Source organism: Scyliorhinus torazame, chromosome 7 (assembly GCF_047496885.1).
Source record: "Scyliorhinus torazame isolate Kashiwa2021f chromosome 7, sScyTor2.1, whole genome shotgun sequence".
Classification (NCBI taxonomy): Eukaryota; Metazoa; Chordata; class Chondrichthyes; order Carcharhiniformes; family Scyliorhinidae; genus Scyliorhinus; species Scyliorhinus torazame.
Window position 1 is genome coordinate 114,977,533 of NC_092713.1, and position 15,024 is coordinate 114,992,556.

Here is a 15,024-nt window from a genome sequence, read left to right on the forward strand (position 1 = left end):
TCTGCCCTGCACTGGCCCATTCTGTCCTGCACTGGTCTGGCTCATTCTGTCCTGCACTGGACTTGTTCATTCTGTCCTGCACTGGACTGGTTCATTCTGTCCTGCACTGGACTGGCCCATTCTGCCGTGCACTGGACTTGCTCATTCTGTCCTGCACTGGATTGGCCCATTCTGTCCCGCACTGGACTGACTCATTCTGCCCTGAACTGCACTGGCACATTCTGCCCTGCACTGGACTGGCTCATTCTGCCCTGCACTGGACAGGCACATTCTGTCCTGCACTGGACTGGCTCATTCTGCCCTGAACTGCACTGGCACATTCTGCCCTGCACTGGACTGGCTCATTCTGTCCTGCACTGGATTGGCCCATTCTGTCCTGCACTGGACTGACCCATTCTGTCCTGCACTGGAGCATTGGACTGGCTCATTCTTTCCTGCACTGGACTGACTCATTCTCCCCTACACTGCACTGGTCCATTCTGTCGTGCGCTGGACTGGCTCATTCTGTCCTGTACTGGACTGGCTCATTCTCTCCTGCACTGGACTGGCCCATTCTGCCCTGCACTGGTCTGGCTCATTCTGTCCTGCACTGGACTGGCCCATTCTGTTCTGCACTGGAATGGCCCATTCTGTCCTGCACTGGACTGACTCATTCTGTCCTGCACTGGACTGACTCATTCTGCCCTGCACAGGACTCGCCCATTCTGTCCTGCACTGCACTGGCTCATTCTGTCCTGCACTGGACTGGCCCATTCTGCCCTGCACTGGATTGGCTCATTCTGTCCTGCACTGGACTGGCTCATTCTGACCTGCACTGGACTGGCTCATTCTGCCCTGCACTGGACTGGCCCATTCTGCCCTGCACTGGACTGGCTCATTCTGCCCTGCACTGGACTGGCTCATTCTGTCCTGCACTGGACTGGCCCATTCTGTTCTGCACTGGACTGGCCCTTTCTGTCCTGCACTGGCTTTCATTCTGTCCTGCACTGGCCTGGCTCATTCTGTCCTGCACTGGACTGGCTCATTCTGTCCTGCACTGGCCTGGCTCATTCTGTCCTGCACTGGACTGGCCCATTCTGCCCTGCACTGGACTGGCTCATTCTGTCCTGCGCTGGACTGGCTCATTCTGTCCTGCACTGGCTCATTCTGTCCTGCACTGGCCTGGCTCATTCTGTCCTGCACTGGACTGGCTCATTCTGTCCTGCACTGGCCTGGCTCATTCTGTCCTGCACTGGACTGGCTCATTCTGTCCTGCACTGGCCTGGCTCTTTCAATCCTGCACTGGACTGTTTCGTTCTGTCCTGCACTGGACTGGCCCATTCTGTCCTGCACTGGAATGGCTCATTCTGTCCTGCACTGGACTGGCTCATTCTGTCTTGCACTGTACTGGCCCATTCTGTCCTGCACTGGATTGGCCCATTCTGTCCCGCACTGGACTGACCCATTCTGCCCTGAACTGCACTGGCCCATTCTGCCCTGCACTGGACTGCCTCATTCTGCCCTGCACTGGACTGGCACATTCTGTCCTGCACTGGATTGGCCCATTCTGTCCTGCACTGGACTGACCCATTCTGTCCTGCACTGGACTGGCTCATTCTGTCCTGCACTGGACTGACTGATTCTGCCCTACACTGCACTGGCCCATTCTGTCGTGCGCTGGACTGGCTCATTCTGTACTTTACTGGACTGGCTCATTCTCTCCTGCACTGGACTGGCCCATTCAGCCCTGCACTGGTCTGGCTCATTCTGTCCTCCACTGGACTGCCCCATTCTGTCCTGCACTGGACTGACTCATTCTGTCCTGAACTGGACTGACTCATTCTGCCCTGCACTGGACTGGCCCATTCTGTCCTGCACTGCACTGGCTCATTCTGTCCTGCACTGCACTGGCTCATTCTGTCCTGCACTGGACTGGCACATTCTGCCCTGCACTGGACTGGCTCATTCTGTCCTGCACTGGACTGGCCCATTCTGCCGTGCACTGGATTGGCTCATTCTGTCCTGCACTGGACTGGCTCATTCTGTCCTGCACTGGACTGGCTCATTCTGCCCTGCACTGGACTGGCCCATTCTGCCCTGCACTGGACTGGCTCATTCTGCCCTGCACTGGACTGGCCCATTCTGTCCTGCACTGGACTGGCCCATTCTGTTCTGCACTGGACTGGCCCATTCTGTCCTGCACTGGCTCATTCTGTCCTGCACTGGCCTGGCTCATTCTGTCCTGCACTGGACTGGCTCATTCTGTCCTGCACTGGCCTGGCTCATTCTGTCCTGCACTGGACTGGCCCATTCTGCCCTGCACTGGACTGGCTCATTCTGTCCTGCGCTGGACTGGCTCATTCTGTCCTGCACTGGCTCATTCTGTCCTGCACTGGCCTGGCTCATTCTGTCCTGCACTGGACTGGCTCATTCTGTCCTGCACTGGCCTGGCTCAATCTGTCCTGCACTGGACTGGCTCATTCTGTCCTGCACTGGCCTGGCTCTTTCAATCCTGCACTGGACTGGTTCGTTCTGTCCTGCACTGGACTGGCCCATTCTGTCCTGCACTGGACTGGCTCATTCTGTCCTGCACTGGACTGGCTCATTCTGTCTTGCACTGTACTGGCCCATTCTGTCCTGCACTGGATTGGCTCATTCTGTCCTGCACTGCACTGGCCCATTCTGCCCTGCACTGGACTGGCTCATTCTGCCCTGCACTGGACTGGCTCATTCTGTCCTGCACTGGACTGGCTCCTTCTGTCCTGCACTGGACTGGCCCAATCTGTCCTGCACTGGATTGGCTCATTCTGTCCTGCACTGGACTGACTCATTCTGCCCTGCACTGCACTGGCTCATTTTGTCCTGCGCTGGACTGGCTCATTTTGTCCTGCACTGGACTGGCTCATTCTGTCCTGCACTGGACTGGCCCATTCTGCCCTGCACTGGACTGGCTCATTCTGTCCTGCACTGGACTGGTTCATTCTGTCCTGCACTGGACTGGCCCATTCTGTCCTGCACTGGACTGGCCCATTCTGTCGTGCACTGGACTGGCTCGTTATGTCCAGCACTGGACTGGCTCGTTCTGTCCTGCACTGGACTGGCCCATTCTGCCCTGCACTGGACTGGCTGATTCTGCCCTGCACTGGACTGGCTCATTCTGTCCTGCACTGGACTGGCTCATTCTGTCCTGCACTGGACTGGCCCATTCTGTCCTGCACTGCACTGGCTCATTCTGCCCTGCACTGGACTGACTCATTCTGCCCTGCACTGCACTGGCCCATTCTGTCCTGCACTGGACTGGCTCATTCTGCCCTGCACTGGACTGGCTCATTCTGTCCTGCACTGGACTGGCCCATTCTGCCCTGCACTGGACTGGCCCATTCTGTCCTGCACTGGACTGGCTCATTCTGTCCTGCACTGGACTGGTTCATTCTGTCCTGCACTGGACTGGCCCATTCTGTCCTGCACTGGACTGGCCCATTCTGTTCTGCACTGGACTGGCCCATTCTGTCCTGCCCTGGACTGGCTCATTCTGCCCTGCACTGGGCTGGCTCATTCTGTCCTGCACTGGACTGGCTCATTCTGTCCTGCACTGGACTGGCCCATTATGTCCTGCACTGGACTGGCTCATTCTGTCATGCACTGGACTGACTCATTCTGCCCTGCACTGGCCCATTCTGCACTGCACTGGCCCATTCTGTCCTGCACTGGTCTGGCTCGTTCTGTCCTGCACTGGACTTGTTCATTCTGTCCTGCCCTGGACTGGTTCATTCTGTCCTGCACTGGACTGGCCCATTCTGCCCTGCACCGGACTGGCTCATTCTGTCCTGCACTGGATTGGCCCATTCTGTCCCGCACTGGACTGACTCATTCTGCCCTGAACTGCACTGGCCCATTCTGCCCTGCACTGGACTGGCTCATTCTGCCCTGCACTGGACTGGCTCATTCTGTCCTGCACTGGACTGGCCCATTCTGTCCTGCACTGGACTGACCCATTCTGTCCTGCACTGGACTGGCTCATTCTGTCCTGCACTGGACTGACTCATTCTGCCCTGCACTGCACTGGCCCATTCTGTCGTGCGCTGGACTGGCTCATTCTGTCCTGTACTGGACTGGCTCATTCTGTCCTGCACTGGACTGGCCCATTCTGCCCTGCACTGGTCTGGCTCATTCTGTCCTGCACTGGACTAGTTCATTCTGTCCTGCACTGGACTGGCCCATTCTGTTCTGCACTGGACTGGCCCATTCTGTCCTGCACTGGACTGACTCATTCTGTCCTGCACTGGACTGACTCATTCTGCCCTGCACTGGACTGGCCCATTCTGTCCTGCACTGCACTGGCTCATTCTGTCCTGCACTGGACTGGCCCATTCTGCCCTGCACTGGACTGGCTCATTCTGCCCTGCACTGGACTGGCTCATTCTGTCCTGCATTGGACTTGCCCATTCTGCCCTGCACTGGATTGGCTCATTCTGTCCTGCACTGGACTGGCTCATTCTGTCCTGCACTGGACTGGCTCATTCTGCCCTGCACTGGATTGGCCCATTCTGCCCTGGCTCATTCTGCCCTGCACTGGATTTGCCCATTCTGTCCTGCACTGGACTGGCCCATTCTGTTCTGCACTGGACTGGCCCATTCTGTCCTGCACTGGCTCATTCTGTCCTGCACTGGCCTGGCTCATTCTGTCCTGCACTGGACTGGCTCATTCTGTCCTGCACTGGCCTGGCTCATTCTGTCCTGCACTGGACTGGCCCATTCTGTCCTGCACAAGACTGGCCCATTCTGTCCTGCACTGGACTGACTCATTCTGTCCTGCACTGGACTGACTCATTCTGCCCTGCACTGGACTGGCCCATTCTGTCCTGCACTGCACTGGCTCATTCTGTCCTGCACTGGACTGGCCCATTCTGCCCTGCACTGGACTGGCTCATTCTGCCCTGCACTGGACTGGCTCATTCTGTCCTGCATTGGACTTGCCCATTCTGCCCTGCACTGGATTGGCTCATTCTGTCCTGCACTGGACTCGCTCATTCTGTCCTGCACTGGACTGGCTCATTCTGCCCTGCACTGGATTGGCCCATTCTGCCCTGGCTCATTCTGCCCTGCACTGGATTGGCCCATTCTGTCCTGCACTGGACTGGCCCATTCTGTTCTGCACTGGAATGGCCCATTCTGTCCTGCACTGGCTCATTCTGTCCTGCACTGGCCTGGCTCATTCTGTCCTGCACTGGACTGGCTCATTCTGTCCTGCACTGGCCTGGCTCATTCTGTCCTGCACTGGACTGGCCCATTCTGTCCTGCACTGGACTGGCCCATTCTGTCCTGCACTGGACTGACTCATTCTGCCCTGCACTGCACTGGCCCATTCTGTTGTGCGCTGGACTGGCTCATTCTGTCCTGTACTGGACTGGCTCATTCTGTCCTGCACTGGACTGGCCCATTCTGCCCTGCACTGGTCTGGCTCATTCTGTCCTGCACTGGACTAGTTCATTCTGTCCTGCACTGGACTGGCCCATTCTGTTCTGCACTGGACTGGCCCATTCTGTCCTGCACTGGACTGACTCATTCTGTCCTGCACTGGACTGACTCATTCTGCCCTGCACTGGACTGGCCCATTCTGTCCTGCACTGCACTGGCTCATTCTCTCCTGCACTGGACTGGCCCATTCTGCCCTGCACTGGACTGGCTCATTCTGCCCTGCACTGGACTGGCTCATTCTGTCCTGCATTGGACTTGCCCATTCTGCCCTGCACTGGATTGGCTCATTCTGTCCTGCACTGGACTCGCTCATTCTGTCCTGCACTGGACTGGCTCATTCTGCCCTGCACTGGATTGGCCCATTCTGCCCTGGCTCATTCTGCCCTGCACTGGATTGGCCCATTCTGCCCTGCACTGGACTGGCCCATTCTGTTCTGCACTGGACTGGCCTATTCTGTCCTGCACTGGCTCATTCTGTCCTGCACTGGCCTGGCTCATTCTGTCCTGCACTGGACTGGCCCATTCTGTCCTGCACTGGACTGACTCATTCTGCCTGCACTGGACTGACTCATTCTGCCCTGCACTGGACTGGCCCATTCTGTCCTGCACTGCACTGGCTCATTCTGTCCTGCACTGGACTGGCCCATTATGCCCTGCACTGGACTGGCTCATTCTGCCCTGCACTGGACTGGCTCATTCTGTCCTGCATTGGACTTGCCCATTCTGCCCTGCACTGGATTGGCTCATTCTGTCCTGCACTGGACTGGCTCATTCTGTCCTGCACTGGACTGGCTCATTCTGCCCTGCACTGGATTGGCCCATTCTGCCCTGCACTGGCTCATTCTGCCCTGCACTGGATTGGCCCATTCTGCCCTGCACTGGATTGGCTCATTCTGTCCTGCACTGGACTGGCTCATTCTGCCCTGCACTGGATTGGCCCATTCTGCCCTGCACTGGCTCATTCTGCCCTGCACTGGATTGGCCCATTCTGTCCTGCACTGGACTGGCGCATTCTGCCCTGCACTGGACTGGATCATTCTGCCCTGCACTGGACTGGCTCATTCTGCCCTGCACTGGCCTGTGCTGCAGCGATGTCATCGGCTGGTTTTTCATCTATACCGTCATTCTGACAAGAGATAAAATTGGATTTCAATACAGCAATTATTGACACATGCGTGTTGTACAAGGTGAGAATCTTCATGTAAAACACGCACGTGTGAATAATTCTAAAGTGACCTCGGTGTAGATTTCTGTGGCTTCCCTGTGCTCACTGTGAGGCGAGTGGGCGGGGTCGGGGGGGTGACGTCATGGGGAGGCCCAGGAATGATGGTGAGGGCGGGGCCCCACCAAGTGTAAATCCTCCTCTGACCTCAGCTGGGTAAATTTAATTTGAGAAAGTACTTCAGCAATGTGTTAGTGTGTCAATGCTCCACTCTCAGAGCTTTATTCACTGTCTTCACATGGTGAAGGGGACCCAGAGTTCATTGGAGATGATGCTGAGACCTCAGTTGGGAAAATAATAGCTTCCAATACTTGTTTTTTGTTGTTGTAAACGTTTGTTTTAAGAGGCAAGGTGAGCTCCAGCAGCCTCAGGGTTAAGTGTGAGTCTGGCAGGGTTCCTGGTGACGTCGGGAGTGGTTAAGTTGCTCAGGGTGGCAAATGCAAAGGGTCACCGAGAGCAGCAATAGACATTGGAGATCAGGGTGGGCAGAGAGGGATACCTGCGGGGTTGGCAGGTCGCTCAGCTTTCTTCTTGCGCCGCCTTACCTCGGGAATAAAAGGTGGAGGAAGGGAGAAGTGTGAAGTCGATTCCCCGGCCAGTCACCGCCCCAGCTCAGCCAGCAGAGCCGGCAGTCCTCAGCCCGCCCAGCCAGTGCTCCATGATGTCTGCCCAATCTGCCGAGGCGGACTCGCGGCTCCCACACTCTGGCGGGATGAACGAAGAGGACATCGACGTGGAAAGTTTGGAGGACTGCCTGTCCCGGGACGATGGTCTGGGGTGTGCAGAGGAGGAGGGAGAAGGCGGGGAGGAAGTGGAGAGGGCGATCAATGCGGACAAGAAGCCAGCCCCGGAGCAGCGCAGGCTGGCCAGGAGCCCCAAGTGCGCCCGCTGCAGGAACCACGGCGTTGTCTCCTGTCTAAAAGGGCACAAGAGGTTCTGCCGCTGGAGGGACTGCCATTGCACCAACTGTCTTCTGGTGGTGGAAAGACAGAGAGTGATGGCAGCCCAGGTAGCTCTGAGGAGGCAGCAAGCTACAGAGGTGAGGCTGCAGGGAAAGAAACGGAGACTGCGCTATCTCACTCAAATTCTGCTCACATTTTAATTTCGGCCTCGAACAGTATTCAAACCAACAGAATGATTAACTATGTTGGACTTTCTGCTCAATGATTAATTATATATTTAGGGAGTTTTGGAAAAACGAATGGATTCCAAAATACCCTGTGTCAAGTAACTATAAAGGCATAAACTCAGTGTCAGCAAGGTGAGAGTTTGGCTTTATAATAAAGTTAATGAACATTAATTTATAGGCGAGGTTAGCAACGTTAGACTGGGTTCAATAGAATCGGAGCAGGGTGTGGGAACAAACTCAGTTTTGTTGATCACGACCTTTTGATTTCATCTCAGGAAACGTATTGAAATGCGCAAGGATAATTTAAACAGATTTAAATAGGATTGAAAGCTCACGTTCCTGCGCCGATTTAATCTGACTCATGGTCCCGGAGCCGGCTCTGTAGAAATCCTCCAACAAGCCGGTTACTTTGTAAATTATACCCGTTTGTTTTATTTAACCTGTTGTACACGTGGGTATAACCAGGCAGCAACGGCAGAATCATACATTTCCTGACAGTCACAATGCCATTTTAGAGGGCTATTTTATATATAATTAGTATTAGCGACTTCAGGAAATAAGATGAAGTCAAAATGTTTAATGTTCTGTATTTTGGTGATAATAGATTAAAAACGCCTTTTCATTCAGTCAATGTAAACTTCTGGCACAATTACCTCAGGACACATCGAATTATATTTACAGTGTTTAGTCCCATAAAGATATCGGAATCAACTTTTCCAAAGCAGAGCAATCCACCTGGACCTGGATCTGAAGCGCTGCCAAATTCACATGTGTCAGCGCGTTGGGGAAAACAAACGTTTAAACTTGTAATTCCCAATACAATGCGAACCACAAGATAGCTTTAGCAAACCATGAACGATTCGATAGACCAAACAGTAAGTAAAGAGAGCCCTGTAGATGATGAATAGGAAGTTGTTCCTTTATTTCACAGTACAAAGTTTGTTTCAGAGGCCAAATAGATCATTCGATGTGACTATTGTTAATGTGTTGATTTTCGGACGGTGACGCTTGTTAACTGTTACATAAAAGTTTGCTCAGATGATTTCAAAGAGAAATTAATTAAGTAATTCCTGATCTCAAAAGGTAAAGAAAGATTTGAGTGGCAAGGAATCTTCTGCCTCAGTCCGGAGAACATCTTACCAGCGTTACCCCCGGACTCCCAGCCTCCTGGCCAAAAGCATTCTGGAAGGTAACATTTTAGACTCAGACTCACAACTGGCAATCACCTGGACCTATCCCCCTTTTAACTCGGTTTCTTTAATCAGATATTTTCATGTTGAATGAATATGTAGCAGAGGTATTACAATGACTGTACCATTAAAACTCCATTAGCATCCGCACAATCGATCACAGCCTTGGTCTGTCAAGCCAACCACTAGTGCTTTATTTATTTTGTCTTTTTACCCTATTCTTTTAATCTTGCACCATTGCCTCGATCCTCCATCTCAACAATAAAAGTAATGTTCTGAGTTAACGCCTTGCTCCAAGAACAGTGTAAAATGCATTGTTGACTTTCCGCATTTCATTTTAAACCGCTGCTCATTCTTAATTTCAGTGAAATGCAGAAATATGTTAAATGTGGTTCAGGTCAAAGCATCAGGAACACGGCATTAAACGACAATGATATAAAATAGCATAGCCCAGATTTACACCGCAACAACCAGACATTACAACCAGATGAAGACAACAGGTTTGACCTGTTTTGCCGCTCTCCCCATTTCTTTGTTATAGTTCTCTCTATTCAGGTTTATAGTTAACGGAATAATCTGTTTGATCAAGGCTGCCCGGTCCCAGAACACGGATATACTGGCTAAACATAAAACCAAGTCTGAAATGATTTTGCTTCGGGCCACATTGCTTTCTCTCTCATATAGAAAATACATTGTGTGTGTATCACATAGAGTTCGTATAATGTTCCACGGCGAAAATTATTCCTCATCCGGCATTCAAAATCCTGATTTTCTTTCGCATTATTATACAGAAACTCCCTGACAAACACTGGTGCCTAACCTGACGAGGCTTTTAGCGCTTTTCCAACCGTCTTTTAATTGTTGCCAATTTGTGGCCACTTAATGTGGAAATCGTGTTACATAGTGTTTATCCACATATCCGGTGTGTCACACAATGACCTTTTAGAGGCCAGATCCGTGGCATTTAGACCATTGGTCCGAGTTCTTAGCCTTTTTTAAAAGGCAACTTTTTAGTTGATCTCAATTGCATCTGTTTTGTAAGTCTGAATGCAGTTTGTGTACCTAGTTATCTATCTGTGTAGATGTTGGTCTCTGTGTGTGTGTGTACTTTTGCGTGTCTGAGTTGTGTGCTGTTTCTTTGATTGTATCCCAGGAGCCTGGGCTCTGACACAGCTCCCCGAGGTGATGCTGCTGACTCTGTTTTCGGTCGACTGGTAGTCTCAGTTTTAGTGCGACAGATTAGTCTGCTATCAAGCAATGGAAGAGGGAATTAAGCAGGAGCTGATTCACTGACACCTGGCTTCTGAACCAAAAGAACAGTAGAACAACAGCTTAAGTCTAACGTGCTAGCATATATTTGTGTGCCCACGTGTGTTTATGCGCATGTTGGAATGTGTCTTAATATGTGGCAGAACTTATATTTTTTTATATCTCTATGTGAAGCGCCATGGAATGCTTTCCTTTCCTGAAAGGTGCACACTGGTTCCTGCAATTTAGGTGCAATTCCACGACAGCCAGCAGTCTCGGGGAGCTGTCGATAGAGGGCAATATGTAGCCAGCAGATCCCAGTTACACTGCAAGCTGCACTTTGCGGCCGAGCTTGGCTAGTGGGTGCGAACAAGTATGCTTTGCTTCTTTGGGGTTATCATAGTTAAAAGTCAGCCAGTACATTCAAAATTAAAAGCATTTATCTACAACCTTCCCATGACCTAAGGATGTTTTTATACTGCACCAGGCTAATGCAAAGCGTTTGCAGTGACTAAAACGCCGCGGCAGGAGTCGCAACCTGAATTTATCCTGACGGGAAGTAGTGTGTCAACCTTTGATGAAGATGTTGTCAAACTACTTGAGGTTGACGCTGCTTTGATATCTGTTGCCAAACTTGACTTTAAAAAGCTCAGGGGTGTCTATTAAACCTTTAGCTACTTTTCAAACCTATCAAAAGTTAATTTAAATGCATAGTGAACATTACCGCTTGCATTCATTAACATAATTGCGTTTTAACAAACGTGACAGAGGTTTTGGGAATGTGTGCTGACGTGCATCCACAAAGCTGTCTCTTGGGAAGAGTGAACTAAGTGAATTACTGACTACCTAGAACTAATGCTGCAACTACTTGCTTCAGATTGCTAGCTGCAAAATAAACATTCCATAATTCACTCTCCTCGACTCCAGATCTTCACAATAGCAATCCACAGAATCACATATTCACTGATAATTGTTAAGCCTGCAAATGGAGCGTGCTCTTGGAAACTATATCCAAGCTAATGGAGGATGCTGATGCACAGAAATTCCCTTTGCTTCACCCTCTTTTTTTAAAGTTAACCTCTATCCTTCAAGAGTTAAACAATCCTAAGTGAAATCACATCACCTAGAATAGACTACTAATCGCTGGAGTCTAGGTTAGTAAATATTCTTAATGATTATGGCCTCCCAGGTATTCACGAGGACAGACATAGTTAAATAAAACACTGAAGTATCCGGGTAAAATTCAAAACTTTGATATAAGTGAAATTGCAGTCCTATACAACCTGGTAAAATGTAAATGTCGCCACAGTCCTAGAGGACCATAGGCTGTTCTTCCATTTGAGAGCTGATTGGTGGTGTTTTAACTGGAGGGTCATCACACCTCAGACGAGGAGCAAGGTTGCGAAGTCTGGGCCACCATGAATAACCTCAGCCGGTACAGGAATTGTAGGACTTAAAAAAAAATATTCTCAGGGGTAGACTGTTTTCATCTTAGAGACTAGCAAGGACGTTTATGTAGTATTGGCAACCATCATCAATGAGTTCATGACATTAGGGAGGTGACAGTAGATTGCAAATTGCCTAAGGGGGAAACTACATCTGAAAACTAGTCCCACTTACATTCCATGAAAATAATGGGATTATGAGGATTTAACTGTGTATCATCAACACAGAAAGCAGTAGTCAATATGTACTTATTTCTTGCCTGACAAACCTGCTTGATTTCTTTAATGAAGTGATAATTTCAAGTCGACTATAGTACTAGAGTGTGCACTTAAAATTTTCAAAGTGTTTCACAAAGTTTCATTTAAAAGATTATTAATTAAGCTCTAAAAGTGGAAATTCAGAGCAAAACTTGGCACGGGTAATAAATTGGTTGATGACGAGAAAACAAGCTGGTTAGAGATGTAAGGGCAGAAAGGATGAAGTGGCCCAGGACTCAATGTTGGCATCATTACAGCTTCTGAAATTTAATACAAATACAATGGAATTAAAGGAGGCAGCCCAGAAACTACAGAATGAGCTAACTAAAACAATGGCAGATGAAACTTAAATCAGACAAATATAGAAGAAAAAATGGCAAGTGCAGACTTCATGAATGGAGTAGGAATGGTTTGGGAAAAGTTGAAAGAGACCTAGAATTTCTAATGGGCTCCACACTCAACATGTCCAAACAATGTAGAACAGCAATCAAGAAGGCCAATAGAATGTTGAATTATAAAGCCCAAAGCCCAGAATGAAAGTCAGAGGAGACTGAGACCGAACAATGCAATTTTCTGGTTAGATCATATCCACAATATCATGATCTGAGTGATGAGGAGAGCTGTAGAAGGAGATGCCTGACAGATGATCTTCTTCAGAGATACAAGAGGTAAATGCATGAAAAAGGGTAATCCTGAACCTTACTTTAAATTAAACAGATAAGACAAGGGAACAGTAAATAGTAACTTTAGGACTAATATCAAAATGCTCTTCTTCATGCAGAGTGATCAGCACTTGGAAGTGAACCGTGGAATTATTTGAGAAACAAGTAGATGCAGCAGTGGGAGAAGTGGATTGTTCTGGATGGATGTAGTAAAATGAATCAGATTACACTCGTCATCCATGTAATTTGTGATCTTCTGACCTTGTAAATTAAATATGCTGATTTATTGGGCATTCCTAGAATAGTTTTTCCTGAGTTGGAGTGAAGCCCAGCTGTGAATTTGTTTAAGCTGCTCTTCTAGAATCATAGACTTTACAGTACAGAACCACTTACATCTCTTGCTCTTAGTGTGTCCACAAGTCATGCAGAAACCAGACCTAAAGTATTATGGCATGTGTGTGACTATGTGCATGTCTAATCTCTGGGTGTGCATGAGTGCAACAGTAATTCCTTATCGCAACTATTCGAGATGAACACGCCTATTTTAAAATCTTTGATTGATGGCAGTTCCTGAGTTAATTAATTTCAACCTTTCCTTTAATTTTGAATATACATCGAAGTATTTGTCATTTGATACATTATCTCCATAGGTAATATTTTTATGGTCATTTCTGTGGAATAATTTTTCTATTACTTTATGAATGTAGTTTTGTAATTTGTCACTGTATAGAAGGAGAGTGTCAATGTTCCTGTAGGATATTATTTCAACACCCATATACACGGTTGCATTTTCTCTACAGGTTATCGACCTCCCCAAGATGACAATTTATCCTGTCCAAACCGTTTCGCTCTACCCCCATTGAGTGACAGAATGAGGAAAAGGAGAGCATTTGCAGACAAGGAGCTGGAAAGTGTGATGCTTGAGAGAGAGTACAGAGAGAGAGAGTTACAGGAACTTACTGCAGTTCAAGCATTCGTGAGACCCTGTGTGGAAACTATCCCGGAGTACAATCTACTTAGGCTCAGCTACAACCAGTTCTGTGACCCATCACGATTTAACCCTTCAGCTTCTAGGGAATTATTGAATTTTTACATTCCTCTTGTGCAAACCAACCCTGCTTTCTGGGACTTTGGATCTCAGTGTCACCAAAGAAACATTGAACAAACCAAAGGTTCATATTCAGTAAACATGGCAGGTTGCATTTCCGAAGAAGCACCAAGCCATACTTCACTATGGGAGCAAAGGCCGACTGCAGTCAACAAATCATTCCATCCAAACAGTGTGTACAATCCGAGCAACTTACCTAAACAGTTGGATCCGACACGGACAATTCTATCACATGGAAAGTTAACCTCAAAGGAACTGTGTTCCAGTCACACAGATTACTGTACTCAGGCAAAAGTTGCAAAAAGTTTTGACTCAGTTTATGTAAATACAGCTCTCTGTCCCTCTCAGAAACAAACTGCACCACACACAGGTCTGTCTGAAGAACTTATTTCATTGAAGAATTACTTACCTCCAGATTCACATGTAGCTCCTGAGCTGAGGAATAAATCTGCTCCAGACAGCTTCATTGCAAGAGAAACTTTAAGACAATTTACAAAGAAAACACAGGAACATTGTTCTCGCAGTCAAGCAAAAATAGCTAAACAGCTGCTACCATTTTCCGTGGAATCCCTTTTGAAAACTTAAATTTAAAGACAAGTTTCATTCAAGTTTAGGAGATTCATTCTGAATTAGATATTCTGTTTTCCTGGACGATCTAGTGCAGATATAAAGTGTTTGATACCCTGTTCGCATTTAAGATGCAAGTTTGTAACTTGATTTCCCCCCCTTTCTGTTTAATTGCTGTAAGTAAAATGATCTTGAGATTTTTGTCTTTTGATCATCAATTAAAGAGGTATGTTTATTTTCTTTTATACTCAACATATTTTCCTATACCCAATTAGAATGTTTTGTTCCACAGATATTAATTATATTTGAAAAAAGTGTTAATCAAAAGTTGTATGCTGGAATTCTGAAATAAAAGCAGCATGTACGTATAGAGACACAGTTCACATTTCAGTTTGAAGACCTTTCATCAGAATGGCTTATATAAAACCCGTGTATGCCTTCTAATCAAATAATAGCCATTACATGACTAAGGGAGACATTTGGTACAAATTATACCTTGGTGCCAAAGTTTCAAAGACTTCAATGGAGAGAGTAAGGAGTCACTGTCAGAGAGAATAATTCTATGAGGAAGTAACTCTCACAGCACTGCTTTTCTTTCATTTTAATTTTAAAACACTTAATCAGAACAAATGGTACTATTCAAGAAGGAATTCCAATATCCATACACCTTTTAGAAAGCAATTGCCACACGGCTGAGCACATTGCCACTGACAGGAAGGTCCCTGGTTGAACCTTAAG

The 15,024-nt window shown here is 48.3% G+C and overlaps 1 protein-coding gene across 1 annotated transcript; it reads left to right on the plus strand.

Moving 5' to 3' along the window:
* Positions 1–6,897: 6,897 nt before the first annotated feature.
* Positions 6,898–14,658, plus strand: LOC140426481 (uncharacterized). Its single transcript, XM_072511300.1, has 3 exons — positions 6,898–7,718; positions 8,892–8,997; positions 13,412–14,658. Exons 1-3 carry the CDS (start codon positions 7,338–7,340, stop codon positions 14,302–14,304), a joined length of 1,380 nt encoding a protein of 459 aa, XP_072367401.1. The 5' UTR covers positions 6,898–7,337; the 3' UTR covers positions 14,305–14,658.
* Positions 14,659–15,024: the final 366 nt, after the last annotated feature.